This window comes from Heterodontus francisci, chromosome 14 (genome assembly GCF_036365525.1).
Source record: "Heterodontus francisci isolate sHetFra1 chromosome 14, sHetFra1.hap1, whole genome shotgun sequence".
Taxonomy (NCBI): domain Eukaryota; kingdom Metazoa; phylum Chordata; class Chondrichthyes; order Heterodontiformes; family Heterodontidae; genus Heterodontus; species Heterodontus francisci.
In genome coordinates this window covers 44,699,602-44,721,295 of record NC_090384.1, presented here as the reverse complement: position 1 = coordinate 44,721,295, position 21,694 = coordinate 44,699,602, and the positions used below count along the sequence as shown (strand labels likewise).

At 48.8% G+C, this 21,694-nt stretch overlaps 1 protein-coding gene across 8 annotated transcripts in view; it reads left to right on the top strand.

Annotated features, from left to right (window-relative positions):
* Positions 1-21,694, top strand: part of gtf2h1 (general transcription factor IIH, polypeptide 1) — a 76,404-nt gene that overhangs the window by 30,986 nt on the left and 23,724 nt on the right. For all 8 annotated transcript variants that reach the window (XM_068046115.1, XM_068046111.1, XM_068046114.1 and 5 more), the window contains exons 9-12: positions 4,503-4,624; positions 8,825-8,912; positions 10,816-10,904; positions 13,383-13,500. In XM_068046115.1, the coding sequence (XP_067902216.1) occupies positions 4,503-4,624; positions 8,825-8,912; positions 10,816-10,904; positions 13,383-13,500 (417 nt within the window). The remainder of the gene's footprint in view (positions 1-4,502; positions 4,625-8,824; positions 8,913-10,815; positions 10,905-13,382; positions 13,501-21,694) is intronic.

Genomic DNA, 21,694 nt, shown 5'->3' with positions numbered 1-21,694 from the left:
GGGTAGATCCCATCAGGCCCTGGGGACTTACCTACCTTAATGCTTTGCAAGACTCCCAACACCACCTCCTTTTTGATAACGACATGACCGGGACTATCTACACTCCCTTCCCTAGACTCATCATCCACCAAGTCCTTTTCTTTGGTGAATACTGATGCAAAGTACTCATTTAGTACATCACCCATTTCCTCTGGCTCCACACATAGATTCCCTCCTCTGTCCTTGAGTGGGCCAACCCTTTCCCTGGTTACCCTCTTGCTCTTTATATACGTATAAAAAAACCTTGGGATTTTCTTTAATCCTGTTTGCCAATGACTTTTCATGACCCCTTTTAGCCCTACTGACTCCTTGCTTAAGTTCTTTCCTACTGTCTTTATATTCCTCAAGGGCTTCGTCTGTTCCCAGCCTTCCAGCCCTTACGAATGCTTCCTTTTTCTTTTTGACGAGGCTCACAATATCCCGCGTTATCCAAGGTTCCCAAAACTTACCAAACTTATCCTTCTTCCTCACAGGAACATGCTGGTCCTGGATTCTAATCAACTGACGTTTGAAAGACTCCCACATGTCAGATGTTGATTTACCCTCAAACAGCTGCCCCCAATCTAAATTCTTCAGTTCCTGCCTAATATTGTTATAATTAGCCTTCCCCCAATTTAGCACCTTCACCCGAGGACTAATCTTATCCTTATCCACAAGTACCTTAAACTTATGGAATTATGGTCACTGTTCCCGAAATGCTCTCCTACTGAAACTTCGATCACCTGGCCGGGCTCATTCCCCAATACCGGGTCCAGTACGGCCCCATCCCTAGTTGGACTATCTACATATTGTTTCAAGAAGCCCTCCTGGATGCTCCTTACAAATTCTGCCCCATCCAAGCCCCTAGCACTAAGTGAGTCCCAGTCAATACAGGGGAAGTTAAAATCACCCACCACTATAACCCTGTTACCTTTACATCTTTCCACAATCTGTCTGCATATCTGCTCCTCTACCTCCTGCTGGCTGTTGGGAGGCCTGTAGAAAACCCCCAACATCGTGACTGCACCCTTCCTATTCCTGAGCTCCACCCATATTGCCTCGCTGCATGACCCCTCCAAGGTGTCCTCCCGCAGTGCAGCTGTGATATTCTCCTTAACTAGTAATGCAACTCCCTCACCCCTTTTACATCCCCCTCTATCCCGCCTGAAACTTCTAAATCCCGGAACATTTAGCTGCCAATCTTGTCCTTCCCTCAACCAAGTCTCTGTAATAGCAACAACATCATAGTTCCAAGTACTAATCCAAGCTGTAAGTTCATCTGCCTTACCTGTTATACTTCTTGCATTGAAACAAATGCACTTCAGACCACCAGTCCCGCTGTGCTCAGCAACATCTCCCTGCCTGCTCTTCCTCTTAGTCTTACTGGCCTTATTTACTAGTTTCCCCTCATTTATTTCTCCTGCTGTCCTACTGCTCTGGTTCCCACCCCCCTGCCACACTAGTTTAAACCCTCCCGAGTGACGCTAAGAAACCTCGCAGCCAGGATATTTGTGCCCCTCCAATTTAGATGCAACCCGTCCATCTTGTACAGGTCCCACCTGTCCCTGAAGAGATCCCAGTGATCCAGATATCTGAAACCCTCCCTCCTACACCAGCTGTAGAGCCACGTGTTTAGCTGCACTATCTTCCAATTTCTAGCCTCACTGGCATGTGGCACAGGGAGTAATCGTGAGATTACAACCCTAGAGGTCCTGTCTTTTAACTTTCTACCTAACTCCCTAAACTTCCCCTGCAGGACCTCGTCACTCTTCCTGCCTATGTCGTTGGTACCGATGTGTACCATAACCTCTGGCTGTTCACCCTCCCCCTTCAGAATGCCCCCTGTCCGTTCAGAGACATCCTTGACCCTGGCACCAGGGAGGCAACATATCATCCTGGAGTCTTTTTCACGTCCACAGAATCGCCTATCTGTGCCCCTGACTATAGAGTCCCCTATAACTATTGCTCTTCTGCGCTTTGTCCCTCCCTGCTGAACAACAGTGCCAGCCGTGGTGCCACTGCTCTGGCTGCTGCTGTTGTTTTCCCCTGATAGGCCATCCCCCCCAACAGTATCCAAAACGGTATACTTGTTAGAGAGGGGGATAGCCACAGGTGATTCCTGCACTGACTACCTGCCCCTTCTAGCAGTCACCCATCTATCTGCCTGCACCTTGGGTGTAACCACTTCTCTAAAACTCCTGTCTATGACGCTTTCTGCCACCTACATGCTCCTAAGTGCATCCAGTTGCTGCTCCAACCGATCCATGCGGTCTGTGAGGAGCTGCAACTGGGTACACTTCCTGCAGATGTAGTCGTCCGGAATGCTGGAAGCGTCACGGACATCCCACATCTCACAGGTGAAGCACTTTATCCCTCTAACTGACATTTCTTGCACTAATTAATAAATTAATTTAAAATAAATAAATACTTATTAAATCCTTACTAAATTATGTTACAATTAACTATATGGTCCCTCGTGCTAGATTTCTGCTATAAATATTAAATGCTAACTAAATACAGTAATCTCCTCCCTCTGGTTTAGTTACTCTACTTATTAATTAGTTAATTAGGGTTTCCCTTTCATAAATCCATGTTGACTTTGCCCAATCCTACCATTATTTTCCCAGTGTCCATTTAACACATCCTTTATAATAGATTCTAACAATTTCTCTGCTACTGATGTCAGGCTAACAGGTCTGTAGTTCCCTGTTTTCTCTCTCTCCCTTTTTTCTTAAATAGTGGGGTTACATTTGCTACGTTCCAATCTTCAGGAACTGCTCCAGAATCTATAGAATTTTGGAAGATGGCCACCAGTGCATCCGCTATCTATACAGCCACCTCTTTCAACACTCTGGATGTAAAAAAGGAAAATGCACAATGTATGCCCAAAATAGCCAGCACGCTTACTATTTGTTTGGGGGATGTGGGCATCGCTGGCTTGCCAGCATTTATTGACTATCCCTAATTGCCCTTGAGAAGGTGGTGGTGAGCTGCCATCTTGAACTGATGTAGTCCTTGGGGTGTAGGTACACCAACAGTGCTGTTAGGAAGGGAGTTCCAGGATTTTGACCCAGCGACAGTGAAGGAACGGTGATATAGTTCCAAGTCAGGATGGTGTGTGGCTTGGAGGAGAACTTGCAGGCGCTGGTGTTCCCATGCATCTGCTGCTCTTGTCCTTCTTGGTGGTAGAGATCGCGGGTTTGGAATGTGCTGTTGAAGGAGCCTTGGTGAGTTGCAGCAGTACATCTTGTAGATGGTACACACTGCTGCCACTCTGCGTCAGTGGTGGAGGGAGTGAATGTTGAAGGTGGTGAATTGAGTGCCAGGGCTGCTTTGTCCTGGATGGTGTCAAGCTTCTTGTGTGTTGTTGGAGCTGTACCAGGCAAGTGCAGAGTATTCCATCACACTCCGGTTAGTTATTTAATTGTTCACTACTATTCACTACTGAATGTGGCAGGACTTCAGGGATCTGATCTGTTGGTTGTAGGATCGCTTAGCACTGTTTATCGCATGCTGCATCTGCTGTTTAGCATGCATGTAACCCTGTGTTGTAGCTTCACCAGGTTGGCACTTCATCTTTAGGTATGTCCTGCTTGCTCTTCTCCAGGTTTGGTCCCCTAGCTTGATGGCAGTGATAAAGTGCGGAAAACCCTGGACCTTGAGGGTACAGGTTGTGGTGGAATACAGTTCACTTCCTGATGGCTCAATCTACCTCGTGGATGCCCAATTGTAACCTGCTAGATTGATTGTGAATCTATCCCTTTGAGCACAGTGATAGGTGGTAGTAATCAGCAGGAGATTTCCTTGCCCAAGTTTGACCTGATGTCATGAGACTTCACGGGCTCCACAGTCCATGTTGAGGACTCGCAGGGCAATCCCTCCCATCTGTATACCACTGTGCTGCCACCTCTGGTGGGTCGGTCCTGCTAATGGGACAGGACATACCCAGGGATGTTGATGGAGGCATATGGAACATTGGCTGTAAGGTATGATCCTGTGAGTATGACTGTGTCAGGCTGTTGCTTGACGAGTCTATGGAACAACTCTCCCAGTTTTGGCACAAGTCCCCAGATCTTATTGAAGAGGATTTTTCAGGGTTGAATGGGCTGACTGTGTATTTGTCGTGTCCAAATTTGGTCAATGTTGGGTTGTCTGTCTTCTTTATTCCTGTTTTTTGTAGTGATTTTGATAGAACTGAGTGACATGCTGGGCCATTTCAAAGGGCAGTTAAGAGTCAACCACGTTGTGGGTCTGGAGTCACTTATTGGCCAGACCGGGTAGCAGCTGCAGTTTTTCTTTCCTGAAGGATGTCTGTGAACCAGATCGTTTTTTATGACAATCTGGTATTTTCATGGTCATCATTAGTGATAGTAGCATTTTATTCAAGTTTTTTTGTTTACTTAATAATTAACTGAATTTAAATTATAATTATAAGTCAGTTGTTTATCTCATGGCCTTACTGCAGAAAAAACTATTGTCCACAGGGTTATGGAACTTCATCAGCATTGTCGTCCTCTAAATCCAACAAGGAGAGCAGCAATGCTGCTATAATCCGTCGCTTCAATCATCACAGTGCCATGGTGCTGGCAGCCGTCCTTCGCAAACAGTATGTGTCAATACAGTTTCCTCTGGCTCACTTTGCAAGATGTCTTTTAGTTTACTCACAACTTTTAGTTATTTTTTATATTCATTCACGGGTTGTGGGTGTCATTGGCAAGGCCAGCATTTGTTGCCCATCCCTTGAGAAGGTGGCCTTCTTGAATACAACTGAGTGCCTTGTTAGGCCCTATCAGCAGGCAGTTAAGAGTCAACCACATTGCTGTGGTTGTGGAATTATATAGGCTAGACTGGGTAAGGACAGCAGAGTTTCTTCCCATAAGGACATGAGTGAACCAGATGGGTTTTCACAACAATCCGGTAGTTTCATGGTCACTATTGCTGATACTAGTTTTTAATTCCAGATTTATTTAATTAACTGAATTTAAATTCCCAGCTGCTGTGGTGAGGTTTGAACTCATGTCATGTCATTAATGCAGTAGCATAACCACTTTACTACCTTACCATAATTATTTTGTGATGAATTGATGACAAATAATTAGTTCAATGAGTAATCAGTTAAACCGCATCCTTCTCCCTGCCAGCTGAATGTAGATTGATTGAGATCATAGCCAAGCCATCCATGTACACTTCTTAATGGGGGTTTTGGGCAGTGATCAGGGGCTGGAACCCAGGCTGAGTTTTCCTCTCCATAGCCCAGAATGACAAGGACCTTCAGCTAAACTACTGTTCTGGTTTAAAAAAAAAATTAATCCTGTAGCAGAACCCAGCACAGTCTGGGAATATATCCTGGGAACTTCCTGTCTGTGTGGCCTACTACTGCACTAATTTTTTTTTACCACCTATTGCTAAGTTCATCAGAGCATCACTTTCTTATGCATTATGCATGTCCTATGTTGAAACCTGCCACGTTAACATGTCCTATAGGAACAGCAAATTTGAAAGGCCAACACTTTCCTGTTAGCTGTCATAGCACTGGTGATGCTTTAATGGGGAATTCCTGTTGCTATTTCCTGTCATGCCACTAGATGATGCACTAAGGGGAATTCCAGTGTGAATCTGATCGCTGACTGAGAGCAGTCCTTCCCACTCCACCACTTGATGTATTATCTTTCCCCATACATAACTCAAAATACATCCTAGAAAGACATGTCTGTCATTTTTCTCATTAAGTAAAATTTATGGTTTTTAAAATTTTGCTTAAAATATTTTTTGAGCAATACATTTCACAATAACATTTAAATTTATCCATTAAATTGTCCTTTTGTCTTTACAAGCCCTTAAAATTTGAAGGCCTCAGCTTCTCCCAAAAGCATGAGCTTGGATTTGATGATGTTTTCTCCGAGTTGAATTTGAACTGTACTGTATGAACTGATGCAGTTTACCTAATTTCCTGGGATATTTCAGTGTCATTCAGTCAGAGACATTTTCTGTTCAGTAACTTTTCTTTAAATAATTTTCAAACTGAAGAGGACACATTTCAAAAGGCTTACTGAGGTAACATTTATAATCTCTTTTTTTAAAAAAGCACAACAACCTGTGTGTGGCTGAGAGTGTGTGGAAAAGTTACTAATTACCTGATTTATTTTTTTCTATAAATTTAAAATATAGTTGCAAGTTTTTTCTTTCTATTAAGTTGAGTGGGGTAGATAAGAGAGAACATCTTTTAATACTCATTGAGTTTTTAAAAAAAAAGCACCAGTTGAAGCCAACTAATTGTATCCTGTTTTGAGAGAGCAGGTTGATGCTAATGGCGTACTTATGTGAAAGAGATTCTGATTTCTGACACTGAACGAGAGAGAGAGAGAGATAAGGGGGTTAGTTGACAGTTTCTTAATCTTTCAGTTAGATTTCTGTTTTTCAAAATCATGTTTCTTAAAGTTGAATTTTAAAAGGAAAGCTTGAAATTAGATCCATCACCAACAGAGGGCATAATATTGTGACAAGTTTACAAAGGCAGTTTTCATTGAGTGTGGACATAGGAATTTATAATGGAAATATCTAAAATTTGATTGCATGAGTTTAAAATGGTGACTGAGTTATGTCTGCATGTCTTGCTTCAATTATCCCTGTTTCACTGATCTTGACTTCCTGTGTGTAATATATTAGAAGTCTTGTGTATAGCATGCATTTCCTTTTTAGTGTCTCACAACCTGTTCCAGTCCCCATCACATTTTCCCTGTCACATTTAGTTGATAGCATACTAATATAAAACATTGTGTCTTCCAACTCATCATAGATCTACTTCTATATACAACAGCATGCATTCATGTCACATCTTTTGACTAGAAGGATATCCCAAGATGCTCCATCGAGGCAAGAGGAAAATGGGGCATGAGGCCAATGAAGAGGAGATTGGTAGAACTTGGAATATAGGAAATAGGAGCAGGAGTAGGCCATTCAGCCCCTCCAGCCTGCTCTGCCATTCAACTAGATCATGGCTGATCTACCTCAACACCATTTTCGTGTACTATCTCCATATCCCTTGATATCTTTAATATCTAGAAATCTATTGATCTCTGCCTTGAATATACTCAATGGCTGAGCCTCCACAGCCCTCTGGAGTAGACAATTCCAAAGATTCACCACCCATAGAGCGAAGAAATTTGTCCTCATATCAGTCTTAAATGGCCTACCTCTTATTCTGAGACTGTGTCTTAAATGTGGGAGGCTTGATTGGGAAATTTGCTGATGACACAAAAATTGGCTGTGTAGTTAATCGTGAAGAGGATAGCTGTAGACTCCAGAATGATATCAATGGTTTGGTTGAGTGGGCGGAAAAGTGGCAAATTGAATTCAATCCAGAGAAGTGTGAGGTAATGCATTTGGGGAGGGTGAACAAAGTGAGGGAATACACAATAAGCGGGAGGATATTGAGAGGGGTAGAAGAAATGAGAGACCTTGGAGTGCATGTCCACAGGTCCCTGAAGCTGGCAGGACAGGTAGTTAGAATGGTGATGAAAGCATATGGAATGCTTTCCTTTATTGGCTGAGATACAGAATACAAAAGCAGGGATGTAATGCTGGAACTGTATAAAATGCTGGTTAGGCCGCAGCTGGAATATTGCATACAATTCTGGTCACCACGTTACAGGAAGGACATAATTGCTCTGGAGAGAGTACAGAGGAGATTTACAAGAATGTTGCCAGGGCTTGAAAGTTGCAGCTATGAATAAAGATTGGATAGGCTAGGGTTGTTTTCCTTAGAACAGAGGAGGCTGAGGGGTGACTTAATTGAGGGGCCTAGATAGAGTAGACAGGAAGGAGCTGTTTCCCCAAGCGGAGAGGTCAATTACGAGGGCGCACAGATTTAAGCTGATTGGTAGAAGGATTAGAGGGGACATGAGGAAAAGTGTTTTCAGCCAGAGGGTGGTGGGTGGCTGGAATTCACTGCTTGGAATGGTGATGGAGGCAGAAACACTCAATTCATTAAAAGGTATCTGGACATGCACCTGAAGTGCTGTAACCTGCTATGGACCAGGTGCTGGAAGGTGGGATTAGATTGGGCGGCTAGTTTTTTTTGGCTGGCACAGATAGGATGGGGCTAAATGGCCTCCTTCTGTGCCATTACTTTTCTGTGGTTTCTATAGTGTCCCCTGGTTCTAGACCCCCCAGCCAGGGAAACATCCTTCCTGCATCTACCCTGTCAAGCCCTGTAAGAATTTTGTATGCTTCAATGAGATCACCTCTCATTCTTCTACACCCTAGAGAATATAGGCCCAGACTCCTCAATCTCTCCTCATAGGACAATCCCGCCATCCCAGGGATCAGTTTGTGAACCTTCGTTGCACTCCAACTATGGCAAGTATCTCCTTCCTTAGGTAAGGAGACTGGAATTATACACAATATTCCAGGTGCGGTCTCACCAAGGCTCTATACAATTACAGCAAAACTTCTTTACACCTATACAGAAATCCTCTTGTAATAAAGGCTAACATACCATTTGCCTTCCTAATTGCATGTTGGCTTTCAGTGACTTATGAACAAGGACTCCCAGGTCCCTTTGGACATCAACACTTCCCAATCTCTCACCATTTAAGATGGCCAAAAGACTAGTTAGAGCTAAGTTTTAAGGAGAATCTTAAGGTAGAGAGGTGGAGTGGTTTAGGAAGGCATCCCTGATTGGTATGCGGGTCGATACAGCTGCTAATGGTCTGGAGGGACAAGGGATGACAAAAAGGCCAGAGTCAGAAGAATGGAGATTTTGGAGGGCAATTGTGTAATGTAATCCTTGGTGTCTCCTTTACAGAGAAACTCAAAATGATCAAAACAGTGAGAACAGCAGCACAGATGGTAATTCCCGTGACTCAGACTGCTTCCAGCCACCAGTCAAAAAGGTAAGGATAGAGCAAGACCAAGACTGAATGCTGCAAAAGAAAAACTGGGAACTGCATCATTCTCCAGTATGGAAAAAATGATTAAACAGGATGGATATCAGACTTCTCGTGTGCAGTAAACAGTCTTGGGACAGCAATCAACAGGAGTCAAAACACAGGCAGACTCAGAGCAAGGCCTTAAATAATTAAGATGATTATCTATCTGAGATTTACTTGCATTTCACCTAAGGATTCTGTTCCATTGTGCTTGGTCACTAACTTAAGTCAAGTTATACTTCCCCAATGGCTCAGTAGATTTATACTATGAGATTCTTATTAAGGCAAACAAGGAAGGTCCATGGTTTGATTCCCAGTCTGCTGAGTTAGCTGATTTCAGCTGGGACAGTGATAGGGATACTGCAGTTAGCTTCCGTACCTCAGTTAGAGAAGATAAAAACGGCATAGGGTTCGTTCTTCTGATTGCTGGTCATTCAGCTCAGAGCCCTTGTCAGCTCCACATGATCAAATAGTTCTAATCACAATTGGCCACCCTCTTTCCATATTCCTTCAACCTTCATTTCTCCACCTATCCAATATGATCTTGAATTTTGACCTCGTTTCTGCCTAACCACTTCCCTTGGAAGTGAATTTCACAGCCTCACAACTCTAAAGAATTTTCTCCTGCCTTTGTTCTAAATTTCTTGCATTGAGCCTTGTATCTATGGCCCCTTGTTTTTGACCCGTCAATCACTGGTAGCAGTCTACTATCTACTCTGTCCCATCCTTTCAGAATTTGGAATACATCTGTCATCTGTGTTGTTCTAATGAAACAGATCCAGTTGTTTTAGTTTTCCTTCATATTAGTATTTCCTCCTAACCATTCTAGTGAACCTGTTATATCCTCTTCAGAGCCTCAATATTCTCCTTTAATGTGGAACCCAGTACTTCTCACAGTACTCTAACAGGTATTAAGGTTTTATATAGGCTCATCGTTGCCTCTTGCCTTTTATTTTCTGTAGCTCGGGGAAAAAAATCTAGAATTCCATTAAGGTCATCAACCTGATAAGTTAACTCTGTTCCTCTCTCCACTGATGCTGCCTGACCTACTGAGTATTTCCAGCATTTTCTGTTTTTATTTTAGAATTCCATGAGCTTGTTTATAGCCTTAACAACTTAAGGTGCTGCCTTTAATATCCTGTGAGCCAGTATTCCCAAATTCCTCTGCTCTTACGTATTTACCATTGTTTTTTTAAAAATGTTTTTATGTGTGGTCATCATGGCCATGTCTTCTTTCCCAGCCCTGTTCAACATAGTACTTGCCCTGAACTGGGTATCCTGCTGTCCCTGCTTATTCTTGTGATGTGCAGGAAAAGCCACTTTTTGCCCATTTAATCATTATTTCTACACTTTGAAATGGTGTAGTTCCCCAGTATTTTTCTTTTGCAGAAGTCCACGTTCTGCAAGAAAGTTCTGATTTTCTGACCTTGTGGTTGCATTTCCTGGACTTCGATACTTTTCACCTTTTTAAGTCCCATTTGACTGAGGCCTTGGTCAAGAATGAAACTTCATTGGTTGAATTACGTCTTAAAACTAGACCACTTTCCCAAGTGAAAATATTTTTCTTCTAATTTTTCTCAGTTATGTGGTTTCACCGTGTCGTGGGAGCTGACAACAGGATCGAAGGTTTAAGTTCAGCTAATCAAATTTGAAATGAAAACTGAAGTTTAATTCAATTAAAAACTCTTTGAGAGGGAAAAAGAAAATGGGATAGCAAGCCCACTAAATCTATCATGGTACATTTGGTGAGGGGAAGGGGAGAACCTGTGAATCAGAATGGCAAGGTTGGGTGGGTTAGTTGTGGTCTAGGAGAGTGTGATAAAGTTTATAATACAGTTTGATTGTTGGAGATTTTCTTTCTGTGAAGGTGAAGTTACAAGAAGCAATAGAATACGAAGACTTGGGAGAGAAGAACTCAAAGAAGACAGTTGCACTAAATTTGAAGAAGGCTGACAGGTAGGTTTGTGATTATGGAATAGGATTGTGTGACCCAAACTGGTAGACGAATCATACTCATTCATACACAAACTTGCGTGCTGACATTTAAACTGATTCAGTAACCCCCATATTGCATTCTATGGCCTTCCACTGTTTTGTGATATTTCCAATATTCTTACTGTTACTTGGGATTTGAATACTTCTCTTCTAGGCAAAGAACCAAGGCTGCGCCTGGAATAAGGAATTAATAGAGTGGAGCTTTAAGGTTGCCTAACTACAATTTTCCTACATGGACAGTGACCATATTTTATTATTTCTGGATTGATGATAGTGTCTTCTTTGTACAGGAAGGCTGAACTTTCTATGAATGAGTTAAATTATACCCAAGATGCATAATTGGATATTTTTCCTCAAGGTACACTTGTGGTAGCTTTTTGAGGAATGCACAATCTGTTCTTTCTTTCTCCCTTGTTCCATGAGTATAGTAACCTCAATCAGTTATCCCTTCTTTTTCCTTGTGGTTAGTAGCAGTGCTGGACTGTCATTTTTCATACAGAAGAAATCCACCAAGCCCGTTGTACACCTTGCAGAAATAATTGTTCAAGTAGTGATAGCTATTTCTTCTTCTAGAGATCCTTAAATTGGTTTTGTGCATTTCCACTTTCTGTTCCTATTTGTCTGTTAATATTTTGCACACAAAGCACACTTCCTATAAATGCACGGGTTTTTGTGTTTTTCTGTCCAGCTTCTATTTGGCTCCTTCTTCCTAAACCAGCCTACTAAGTTTCTTCCAGCTGATTGGCTGGTATGCAAATTTATTCATTAGAATGGTGTCCTTTGTCAATTTTTTCTCCGTAATTGAAATACCTAATGAACAAAATAAGGTTTTAAACAAAATAAAATCAGTTCATGATTACCAATAAAGTTCAATTATCTTAACTGATATGTAATTATCATCGGGCCTGAAATCCATGGAGAAGATGCCCCACCAGCTTCAAACAGCAGTATATTGTTAATGTGCACTGACTTTTGACATAGTGTTGCCATTGCGGCACAGTGGCGCAGTGATTATCACCGCAGCCTCACAGCTCCAGGGACCCGGGTTCAATTCTGGGTACTGCCTGTGCGGACTTTGCAAGTTCTCCCTGTGACCGCGTGGGTTTTCGCCGGGTGCTCCGGTTTCCTGCCACCGCCAAAGACTTGCAGGTTGATAGGTAAATTGGCCATTGTAAATTGCCCCTAGTGTAGGTAGGTGGTAGGGAATATGGGATTACTGTAGGGTTAGTGTAAATGGTTCTTGGTCGGCACAGACTTGGTGGGCCGAAGGGCCTGTTTCAGTGCTGTATCTCTAAATAAATAAAAATAAATTGCCTGAAAATGAGGAGAAAGGAGCTTAAGAGATGGGAGTTGATGAAACAGGGATCTAGAGAGAACTGAGCTGGAGACCAGGAACCTGAGAAAGATGAAATAAGCCAGAAAGTCCAGAATAGAGGAGGTTGTGGGCATGGGCCAGGAACAGGTGTGTGCACTCCCCAGAACAAGCGAGTTATAGTACCATTCCCTACAATAACTAGTGTATAAGACAACTTTTAACCCCAAAGAATGATCTGTCTAAACTTACAGTTGTGTTTATACAGTAGAAAAATGAAGCTACAATCCTTTTTGAATTTCTATCTGTCCTCAAGGATCTATTGATTTTTTTTTGCTGCACTGGAATGGGTTCAAGTTCCCCATGTTTTTGCAGTGGAGAGTAGCAACTGTTGCTTGGGTTATTAGGCTAATTACCATTAGTGTAAAACCACATGTCGGTATTCTTGTCATTCATGCAGTGAATGGAATTGTTGCAGTTAAACTGAAGATAACTGACTCTGCTGTGTGGACTATTCACATGATCTCAATAAATTGATAAATCTGTACTGATAACTCCTGAAATTACTCAACTGGCATTACAACAGTGACTACATTTCAAAAAGTAATTCATTGTCTGGTGGTCGTGAAAGTCGCTATATAAATGCAAGTCTTTTTTTTGATGTTCGCAGCCAAGTTTTGAGGCAGCAACTAATTCCAACCATGCTATTGATCAAACTCTCCTACCATGCTATACTGAAATACAAATATAACAAGATATTGTAAGCTTATCTAGCCAGCAATAAAAGGTCTTTCCTGCACTGTAAGATGGGTCGCTGTCACAAAATTTGTTGATCAATGTAGTTGGGGCTATTGCAGCCTAGTGTGTAATTGATGCATTCTATTTTGCTTGTAGCGGTAACATTCCAGATAGGGACGAATGAGTGGAGCCTGGTTTCCGATCTTTGTAGTGAGCTGCATTGAGTTGAAGTATGAAAAGAGGAAGGTTCAGTAAATTCTAGAGACCTCTGCATATTGCTGCTTAATGTTTGGCAACAGCTCTTTCTTATGCAACTAAAGTAAAGCACAGCTAACAGAACAAAGTTCTTATTTTTAAGTGAATGTCAATCTTTTTTCTGTTTCTTTTAGATATTTTCATGGTCCAACTCCTGTTCAGTCTCAACATTACACATCTAGCCAGGATATCATTAACTCAGTCCACTGTATTCGACAAGAAATGGCTAATTATAGTCCCAGTCTTGCTCAGGTATGATCAATAAAATAAGCTGAAATATTTTGTGCCTGTGCTAAGCACAGGAGTCATCTTGTCTCTGTTTGCAGTTTCAACAGGCCAGAAAAAGGAGCAGCACAGAATGAAGCTTTGTGGATGAAAAATGAACTACATTGAGGGAATGAGGCACATCTATACCCATGCTAGGCAATCCAATATCCTTGTTCATTATGTCAGTCTCCCATTTGACTAGTCAATATACAATGAAGGGTAACATATGAGTACCATGAAAATGTGAAGCATTGCCAAAGATACAATAGCTTGCATGGGCAGCAATTCACATATTATGTTTATCATTTGTTATCCTTCTATTGAATGTCCAAACTGGAGATTAATGTAATAAGGACATTGTATTTGCTATCATGAGCATTGATCTTCCTCACTCTTCATCCACAGAACTTTGTTCCAACCAGCTCTTTCTGAACTGGTGAAAATTTGGACTTTTATTTTAAGTCTCCCAATGGTATGCTGGGTGAAGGCACCGCCTCTTCCAGAAATAAGCTGTACAGATCAGAACATCATCTGCTTTATTGGAGTTAGGGGTACAGCTGGGGTACAACAATTGAGTTCAGCACCCCTGAGCTAGAGAAGAGAAATGAACTTGATTTTCTGCTCCTGATTGCTATCTGAAGATCTCTGATGGAAAATATCTGGATGTTGTGTGAGGGCAGAATTGGATTCTGTTATGATGCACCCGACAATTGAAATATCCTACCAACACTCACTGTCCAGACTCTCTCAAAAAATGATCACTTGGGAAAGTACCTGAATACTTTTAGAATCTATGGAACTGAACTACAGTATCGAGACAGGAGGGGAGAAATTTGGAAAGCAAAAAGAACTGAGATAGGTGTCCAGAACAAAGCCCAGTATTAGAGTGAGATTGGGAGAAGACCATGAGATCTGGTTGACTCCTATGTGATGCCAATGTCTTAAAGGGATAGTTTTCTGTATTCTTTCAAATGATGATAGCCTGGTCTTTTATATGAGAAGTTAAAACGGTTCAAAAAACCCAGGGATTATATTTAATGCTTTTCAAACCACATCTGAAATTCTTCCAACAAATTGTTTTAGAATTTCATTTCTCTTGGAATGTCACTACGCAGACTTATGTCTGCCTCTGCTTTGGTCAGAAATGGAATGCAGATCCTACTGTGTGAAGGTAGAGAGAGAGGGAGAACACATGCATTGAACTTGATAACTCTATCAGAACAGAAAACAAAACACACGCTGGAAATCCAAATCAAAAGCAGAAAATACGAGAAATGCACAGCTGGTTCTTTAACAGTAACAACAACAACTTGCATTTATATAATGTCTTTGACATAGAAAAACAGCCCACGGTGCTTGACAATTACATAATAAAAAAAAATACCGAGGCATAGGAGGATTTGCCAAAAGGTAGGTTATAAAGAGGGTCTTAAAGGTGAGACACAAATGGGTTTAGGGAGGAAATTTCAGAATGTGGAACTTAGGCAGCTCAAGGCAAGGGCAGCAATCGTGATGCAAAGTGAAGAAGGGGAGATGCATAAACCGTTAGTTTGAGAGACAGATTTTGGGGGTTGGTAGCGGATGGGAGGAATAGGCCTGGAGATTAGAGAAATGGGAATGCCAAGGCTATGAAGGGATTTAAACACAAAGATTATTATTTTAAATTGAGGCATTTGGGGGATTTGGAGTCTGTATAGGTTAGGGAGGATAGTGACATCAAGCAGGACTTGAGAGCATAAGAAATAGGAGCAGTAGACCATATGGCCCCTCGAGCTTGCTCCACCATCCAATAAGATCATGGCTGATCTATGATCTCCATTTCAATTTGTCACCTGATCCCCATACCCTCTGATTCCCCTGGAGTCCAAAAATCTATCTATCTCAGCCTTGAATATACTCAACAATTGAGCATTCACTCTGGGGTAGAAAATTCCAAAGATTCACAACCCTCTAAGTGGAAAACATTCCTCTTCATCTCAGTCTTAAATGATCGGAACCTTATCCCTAAGACTATGCCCCCTAGTTCTAGACTCTCCAGTCAGGAAAAAAAACCTCTCAGCATCTACCCTGTCAAGGCCCCTCAGAATCTTATAAGTTTCAATGAGATCATCTCTCATTTTTCTAAACTCCAGTGAGTATAAACCCACTCTACTCAACCTCTCATCATTGGACAATCCTGTCATCCCAGGAGTCAATCTAGTGAACCTTCGCTGCCTCCAAGGTAAATATATCCTTCCTTAGATAGGGAGATGAAAATGTGCACAGTACTGCATGTGTTATGTCACCAAAGCCTTGTACAACTGTAGCAAGACTTTGTACTCTAGCCCTCTTACAATAAACACCAACGTGTCATGTCTTCCTAATTGCGTGCAGTACCTGCGAGCTAACTTTCTATATTTCTTGTATGAGGGCATCCAAATCTCTCTCAATGCCAACATTTAAAAATTTCTCACCATTTGAAAAATATTCTGCTTTTCTATTTTTCCTACCAAAGTGAATAACCTCACATTTCTCCACATTAAATTCCATCTGCCACCTTATTGCCTGCTCACTTAACCTGACTGTATCCCTTTGCAGCCTCTGTGTCCTCTTCACAGCTCACTGTACCACCTAGCTATGTAGTGCCAGCAAACTTGGATATGTCGGCAGCTTCATCTAAATCATTTTTGTAGATTGTAAATAGTTGAGGCCCCAGCACCCTTCCATTGATCAGTCACTGTTCCACTGACCTGCTGTGAGTTAGGATACAAACCGCCAAGTTTTAGATGAGCTGAAGTTTATGGAAGGTGAATGTGAGGCTTGTCAGGAAAGCATTGGAATAGTCGGTTCTGGTGATGACAAAGAAATGATGAGGATTTCAACGGCAGATGGACTGAGGTAGGAGCAGGGGTTGGCAAGGTCATCTTTCAGTCTGAAGTGAGAAAGATCGCTTATCATATTAGGTATAAACCCTTTTATCAAAACATTTTGATATGTCTACACCCAAAAGAAAAATGGTTTTTGTTAAAATGCTGTGTATTTGCAGTATTTTCTAGACGGTTGTGTTATCTCTTGTGATATACCTGTTCCAGAGGAATCCATTGGCAAGTCACTTTTACTAGTTAGCAGGGATAGTATCCTCTGCTTTAAAGGCCATGTCACACTTTCTCTGATCATCTTTAGTTGTTGTGCTCAAATGCTGAGGTTCCTCCTGAAGTAATCCTTGGGGGGGATGGGAGAGAGAGATGGGGGGGCGCTACGGGAGAGGGAGAGAGATGGGGGTGGGTTACGGGAGAGAGATTGGGGGGGTACGGGAGAGAGATTGGGGGGGTACGGGAGAGAGATTGGGGGGGGTACGGGAGAGAGATTGGGGGGGGTACGGGAGAGAGATTGGGGGTGGGGTACGGGAGAGAGATTGGGGGTGGGGTACGGGAGAGAGATTGGGGGTGGGGTACGGGAGAGAGATTGGGGGTGGGGTACGGGAGAGAGATTGGGGGTGGGGTACGGGAGAGAGATTGGGGGTGGGGTACGGGAGAGAGATTGGGGGTGGGGTACGGGAGAGAGATTGGGGGTGGGGTACGGGAGAGAGATTGGGGGTGGGGTACGGGAGAGAGATTGGGGGTGGGGTACGGGAGAGAGATTGGGGGTGGGGTACGGGAGAGAGATTGGGGGTGGGGTACGGGAGAGAGATTGGGGGTGGGGTACGGGAGAGAGATTGGGGGTGGGGTACGGGAGAGAGATTGGGGGTGGGGTACGGGAGAGAGATTGGGGGTGGGGTACGGGAGAGAGATTGGGGGTGGGGTACGGGAGAGAGATTGGGGGTGGGGTACGGGAGAGAGATTGGGGGTGGGGTACGGGAGAGAGATTGGGGGTGGGGTACGGGAGAGAGATTGGGGGTGGGGTACGGGAGAGAGATTGGGGGTGGGGTACGGGAGAGAGATTGGGGGTGGGGTACGGGAGAGAGATTGGGGGTGGGGTACGGGAGAGAGATTGGGGGTGGGGTACGGGAGAGAGATTGGGGGTGGGGTACGGGAGAGAGATTGGGGGTGGGGTACGGGAGAGAGATTGGGGGTGGGGTACGGGAGAGAGATTGGGGGTGGGGTACGGGAGAGAGATTGGGGGTGGGGTACGGGAGAGAGATTGGGGGTGGGGTACGGGAGAGAGATTGGGGGTGGGGTACGGGAGAGAGATTGGGGGTGGGGTACGGGAGAGAGATTGGGGGTGGGGTACGGGAGAGAGATTGGGGGTGGGGTACGGGAGAGAGATTGGGGGTGGGGTACGGGAGAGAGATTGGGGGTGGGGTACGGGAGAGAGATGGGGGTGGGGTGACGGGGGAGAGAGAGGGGGGGAGGGTGACGGGGGAGAGAGAGGGGGGGAGGGTGACGGGAGAGAGAGGGGGGGAGGGTGACGGGAGAGAGGGGGGGGGAGGGTGACGGGAGAGGGGGGGGGGAGGGTGACGGGAGAGAGGGGGGGGAGGGTGACGGGAGAGAGAGGGGGGGAGGGTGACGGGAGAGAGAGGGGGGGAGGGTGACGGGAGAGAGAGGGGGGGAGGGTGACGGGAGAGAGAGGGGGGGAGGGTGACGGGAGAGAGAGGGGGGGAGGGTGACGGGAGAGAGAGAGGGGGGGGAGGGTGACGGGAGGGGAGAGAGAGAGGGGGGGGAGGGTGACGGGAGGGGAGAGAGAGAGGGGGGGGAGGGTGACGGGAGGGGAGAGAGAGAGGGGGGGGAGGGTGACGGGAGGGGAGAGAGAGAGGGGGGGGAGGGTGACGGGAGGGGAGAGAGAGAGGGGGGGGAGGGTGACGGGAGGGGAGAGAGAGAGGGGGGGGAGGGTGACGGGAGGGGAGAGAGAGAGGGGGGGGAGGGTGACGGGAGGGGAGAGAGAGAGGGGGGGGAGGGTGACGGGAGGGGAGAGAGAGAGGGGGGGGAGGGTGACGGGAGGGGAGAGAGAGAGGGGGGGGAGGGTGACGGGAGGGGAGAGAGAGAGGGGGGGGAGGGTGACGGGAGGGGAGAGAGAGAGGGGGGGGAGGGTGACGGGAGGGGAGAGAGAGGGGGGGGAGGGTGACGGGAGGGGAGAGAGAGGGGGGGGAGGGGGACGGGAGGGGAGAGAGAGGGGGGGGAGGGGGACGGGAGGGGAGAGAGAGGGGGGGGGAGGGGGACGGGAGGGGAAGAGAGAGGGGGGGGGAGGGGAGAGAGAGGGGGGGGGGAGGGGGACGGGAGGGGAGAGAGAGGGGGGGGAGGGGGACGGGAGGGGAGAGAGAGGGGGGGGGAGGGGGACGGGAGGGGAGAGAGAGGGGGGGGGAGGGGGACGGGAGGGGAGAGAGAGGTGGGGGGAGGGGGACGGGAGGGGAGAGAGAGGGGGGGGAGGGGGACGGGAGGGGAGAGAGAGGGGGGGGAGGGGGACGGGAGGGGAGAGAGAGGGGGGGGAGGGGGACGGGAGGGGAGAGAGAGGGGGGGAGGGGGACGGGAGGGGAGGGGGACGGGGACGGGAGGGGAGAGGGACGGGGGGGGGGAGAGAGAGGGGGAGGGGGACGGGAGGGGAGAGAGGGGGAGGGGGACGGGAGGGGAGAGAGGGGGAGGGGGAGGGGGACGGGAGGGGAGAGAGGGGGAGGGGGACGGGAGGGGAGAGAGGGGGAGGGGGACGGGAGAGGGAGGGGGACGGGAGAGGGAGGGGGACGGGGGAGAGAGGGGGAGGGGGAGGGGAGAGAGAGGGGGAGGGGGGAGGGGAGAGAGAGGGGGAGGGGGGAGGGAGGGGGGAGGGGAGAGAGAGGGGGAGGGGGGAGGGGAGAGAGAGGGGGAGGGGGGAGGGGAGAGAGAGGGGGAGGGGGGAGGGGAGAGAGAGGGGGAGGGGGGAGGGGAGAGAGAGGGGGAGGGGAGAGGGGAGAGAGAGGGGGAGGGGGGAGGGGAGAGAGAGGGGGAGGGGGGAGGGGAGAGAGAGGGGGAGGGGGGAGGGGAGAGAGAGGGGGAGGAGAGAGGGGGAGGTGGGAGGGGAGAGAGAGGGGGAGGGGGGAGGGGAGAGAGAGGGGGAGGGGAGAGGGGAGAGAGAGGGGGAGGGGGGAGGGGAGAGAGAGGGGAGAGAGAGGGGAGAGGGGAGAGAGAGGGGAGAGGGGAGAGAGAGGGGGAGGGGAGAGAGAGGGGGAGGGGAGAGAGAGGGGGGAGGGGAGAGAGAGGGGGGAGGGGAGAGAGAGGGGGGAGGGGAGAGAGAGGGGGGAGGGGAGAGAGAGGGGGGAGGGGAGAGAGAGGGGGGAGGGGAGAGAGAGGGGGGAGGGGAGAGAGAGGGGGGAGGGGAGAGAGAGGGGGGGGAGGGTGACGGGAGGGGAGAGAGAGGGGGGGGAGGGTGACGGGAGGGGAGAGAGAGGGGGGGGAGGGTGACGGGAGGGGAGAGAGAGGGGGGGGAGGGTGACGGGAGGGGAGAGAGAGGGGGGGGAGGGTGACGGGAGGGGAGAGAGAGGGGGGGGAGGGTGACGGGAGGGGAGAGAGAGGGGGGGGAGGGGGACGGGAGGGGAGAGAGAGGGGGGGGAGGGGGACGGGAGGGGAGAGAGAGGGGGGGGAGGGGGACGGGAGGGGAGAGAGAGGGGGGGGGAGGGGGACGGGAGGGGAGAGAGAGGTGGGGGGAGGGGGACGGGAGGGGAGAGAGAGGGGGGGAGGGGGACGGGAGGGGAGAGAGAGGGGGGGGAGGGGGACGGGAGGGGAGAGAGAGGGGGGGGAGGGGGACGGGAGGGGAGAGAGAGGGGGGGGAGGGGGACGGGAGGGGAGAGAGAGGGGGGGAGGGGGACGGGGACGGGAGGGGAGAGGGACGGGGGGGGGGAGAGAGAGGGGGAGGGGGACGGGAGGGGAGAGAGGGGGAGGGGGACGGGAGGGGAGAGAGGGGGAGGGGGACGGGAGGGGGAGGGGGACGGGAGGGGAGAGAGGGGAGGGGGACGGGAGGGGAGAGGGGGAGGGGGACGGGAGAGGGAGGGGGACGGGAGAGGGAGGGGGACGGGGGAGAGAGGGGGAGGGGGGAGGGGGGAGAGAGGGGAGGGGGGAGGGGAGAGAGAGGGGGAGGGGGGAGGGGAGAGAGAGGGGGAGGGGAGAGAGAGGGGGAGGGGGGAGGGAGAGAGAGGGGGAGGGGGGAGGGGAGAGAGAGGGGGAGGGGAGAGGGGAGAGAGAGGGGGAGGGGGGAGGGGAGAGAGAGGGGGAGGGGGGAGGGGAGAGAGAGGGGGAGGGGGGAGGGGAGAGAGAGGGAGAGGGGAGAGAGAGGGGGAGGGGGGAGGGGGGAGAGGGGAGAGAGAGGGGGAGGGGAGAGAGAGGGGGGAGGGGAGAGAGAGGGGGGAGGGGAGAGAGAGGGGGGAGGGGAGAGAGAGGGGGGAGGGGAGAGAGAGGGGGGAGGGGAGAGAGAGGGGGGAGGGGAGAGAGAGAGGGGAGGGGAGAGAGAGAGGGGAGGGGAGAGAGAGAGGGGAGGGGGAGAGAGAGGGGAGGGGAGAGAGAGGGGGAGGGGAGAGAGAGGGGGAGGGGAGAGAGAGAGGGGGAGGGGAGAGAGAGAGGGGGAGGGGAGAGAGAGAGGGGGAGGGGAGAGAGAGAGGGGGAGGGGAGAGGGAGAGGGAGAGGGGGAGGGGAGAGGGAGAGGGGGAGGGGAGAGGGAGAGGGGGAGGGGAGAGGGAGAGGGGGAGGGGAGGGGAGAGGGAGAGGGGGAGGGGAGAGGGAGAGGGGGAGGGGAGAGGGAGAGGGGGAGGGGGAGAGAGGAGAGAGAGGGGGACGGGAGGGGAGAGAGAGGGGGAGGGGGACGGGAGGGGGAGGGGGACGGGAGGGGGAGGGGGACGGGAGGGGGACGGGAGGGGGAGGGGGACGGGAGGGGGAGGGGAGAGAGAGGGGGAGGGGGAGGGGAGAGAGAGGGGGAGGGGGGAGGGGAGAGAGAGGGGGAGGGGGGAGGGGAGAGAGAGGGGGAGGGGGGAGGGGAGAGGAGAGGGGGAGGGGGGAGGGGAGAGAGAGGGGGAGGGGGGAGGGGAGAGAGAGGGGGAGGGGGGAGGGGAGAGAGAGGGGGAGGGGGGAGGGGAGAGAGAGGGGGAGGGGGGAGGGGAGAGAGAGGGGGAGGGGGAGGGGAGAGAGAGGGGGAGGGGGGAGGGGAGAGAGAAGGGGAGGGGGGAGGGGAGAGAGAAGGGGAGGGGAGAGGGGAGAGAGAAGGGGAGGGGAGTGGGGAGAGAGAAGGGGAGGGGAGAGGGGAGAGA